This window comes from Cebus imitator, unplaced genomic scaffold, assembly GCF_001604975.1.
Source record: "Cebus imitator isolate Cc_AM_T3 unplaced genomic scaffold, Cebus_imitator-1.0 Scaffold130, whole genome shotgun sequence".
NCBI classification, from domain to species: domain Eukaryota; kingdom Metazoa; phylum Chordata; class Mammalia; order Primates; family Cebidae; genus Cebus; species Cebus imitator.
In genome coordinates, this window is record NW_016107445.1 from 204,939 (window position 1) to 207,552 (window position 2,614).

The window sequence follows — 2,614 nt, forward strand, 5'->3', positions numbered from 1 at the left end:
CCCAGCTAATTTTTTGTATTTTTAGTAGAGATGGGGTTTCACCGTGTTGACCAGGATGGTCTCGATCTCTTGACCTCGTGATCCACCCGCCTCGGCCTCCCAAAGTGCTAGGATTACAGGCTTGAGCCACCGCGCCCGGCCCTCATTTTATATCTTGACAAAGATTTTCTCCTTTGACCAAAACTTTAGTAAGGCTCCTCTGCTTCCTCTGCTGAACTAGGCCAACACTGAGCTTCCTTCTTTGTTCCTGCAGGATCCAGTTTGAGCAAGAATCCTGCTATGTCCACTTAAGGAGAATGCCCCATCTTTGGTGTCTTACTATCCTTGATATCCTGTCACACTAGTCTGCCTTCAGCAATAATCCTATCAAGTTTTTATAGCCAGAAACCTCTTCCCTTTGATGTTTTTCTTCCTAGTAATTTTCCATGCGCTGATCCCCACCCTGCTCCTTAGTTATAAATCTGCACTCAGCCTTATCAAAGTTAGGACTGAATCCACTCTCTCTCCCTCACTGCAGGATTCCATTGTAGTGGTCCCTATACCTATCACAAGGTCCTACCGTGGATAACGTCTGCCTTAACATCTTTAACAAGTGTCATGATGAGTTTTTTTTTTTTTTTTCTTTAACAGTCTTCTTCAGTATACCAAAATATTAGGATACACAATGTTCTCTTCCCTTAAATCCCCCAGAACCTCCCACGCTCCCCTTCATTTCTACTTTAATTCTCTTTCTTAGCCTGAAAGCAGAAAACAGCTTGAGCCATTAAAAGTCCTAACAACAATCCCATTAAATAAAAGGCTCATTTTTATCCTCTTGGAATACTGTGACAAAGAAAATGCCACCACTGTAATCTAGGATGTTTCTTTGAAAAAATATTCATAGCTTTTAATTCATTTCAACAATTATTTACTAGGTGCCAGGCACTGGACTAGGACCCAGGCCTTGTGCTAGTATGGCAGTTGCAGTAAGTATAACGTGTGAATTCTCATCCTTCAAAGTTAGCAATGCCAAAGACTTACAGAATTAAGAAAGTAAGGCAATATAAGCCCTGTGATGTTTCAGCATGGTCCTAATGAGACCTTGGTATTTTCCAAAGAGTAGACAGTGCATGTAAACAGTGGTAACCTCTCTTTACATATGAGATGTAAACAACTGGACCTCAGTTAACACATAATATTTTAACTAAAAGTTATCAATGTTCAGTTCTCACTCGTAAGTGGGTATTGAACAATGAGAACACATGGACACAGGGAAGGGAACATCACACACTGGGGTCTGTTGGGGGGTGGGGGACTAGGAAAAGGATAGCAGCAGGTGGGGAGATTTGGGGAGGGATAGAATTAGGAGAAATATTTAATGTAGGTGACGGGGGGGGTGGAGGCAGCAAACCACCATGGCATGTGTATATCTACGTAACAATCCTGCAAGATCTGCACATGTTCCCCAGAACTTGAAGTAATAGAAAAAAAAAATTTATCATGTTAAGAAAACGTCATCATATTTAAAGATAAATCATTTGCTTTATTGTATAAATGACAATTTTAACAAGGGTACAAATTAGATATAATTATACAAACTGAATATTTATATCCAATTTACATCCTTCATTCTTTAATGAGCAGTTTAAACATATAATAAAATTCAGAATGATAAAGATATCATATTTGGGCATTAAAAAAAAAAAAGAAAGCAAAGAGAGGAAGTCTACTTGTCCACTCAGAAATTAACAAAGATTTATGTAAAATTTCCACAAATTGATCTCAGAATCAGAGCAGTGTTACATTTTCTATTAACAAAAACTATAAAATACTAGTAATTGTGCTTTATAAAAAATTGTTTGAGGCAATCTACATAGGAAATATTATCAAGATTCATAATTGCACAAATCTGAAAGGCCTTACACATCTTATCACATATTACACTGCTGTCATAACTCACAAAGAAGTAATTGTAGTATTTTATAAACTGCTTACTGTCTAGGATTGCAAATTGTTTAGCTAATCCGTATAAACTTTCCGGCTGCAAATCTTCAATGTCATAGGTCTGGGTCAGGATATACTCCAGCTTCCAGATGGACTCTCCCTTTAGATTCGCCTCTGTCAGGTTCAAGTAATACTGCAACATATCCTACAGTTAAGAACAGTAACAAAGCCTGGTTCATTTTTTGGCACATAAGGCACTGTACAACAAGAAGTGTTCATGTTAAAATTTATGTGACGTTTTAGGCTGAGCTGTAATCCCAGCACTTTGGGAGGCTGAGACGGGTAGATTACCTGAGGTCAGGAGTTCAAGACCAGCCTGAACAACATGGTGACACCCCTGTTTCTACTAAAAATACACAAAAAAAATTAGCCGGGTGTGATGGCGAGCGCCTGTAATCCCAGCTACTTGGGAGGCTGGGGTAGGAGAATCACTGGAACCCAGAAGGCAGAGGTTGCAGTGAGCCAAGATTGAGCCACTGCACCCCAGCCTGAACAACAGAGCAAGACATTGTCTCAAAAAAAGAGGAAAAAAAGGCAGGGCGCGGTGGCTCAAGCCTGTAATCCCAGCACTTTGGGAGGCCGAGGCGGGTGGATCACGAGGTCAAGAGATCGAGACCATCCTGGTCAACAT

At 40.1% G+C, this 2,614-nt stretch overlaps 1 protein-coding gene across 1 annotated transcript in view; it reads right to left on the bottom strand.

The window, feature by feature from the left end:
• Positions 1-1,496: 1,496 nt before the first annotated feature.
• The window catches only part of SMPDL3A (sphingomyelin phosphodiesterase acid like 3A), a 24,883-nt gene continuing 23,765 nt past the window's right edge, over positions 1,497-2,614 (bottom strand). Inside the window, exon 8 of the mRNA XM_017541034.2 lies at positions 1,497-2,128. Coding sequence (XP_017396523.1) covers positions 1,811-2,128 — 318 coding nt within the window. The 3' untranslated portion in view covers positions 1,497-1,810. The remainder of the gene's footprint in view (positions 2,129-2,614) is intronic.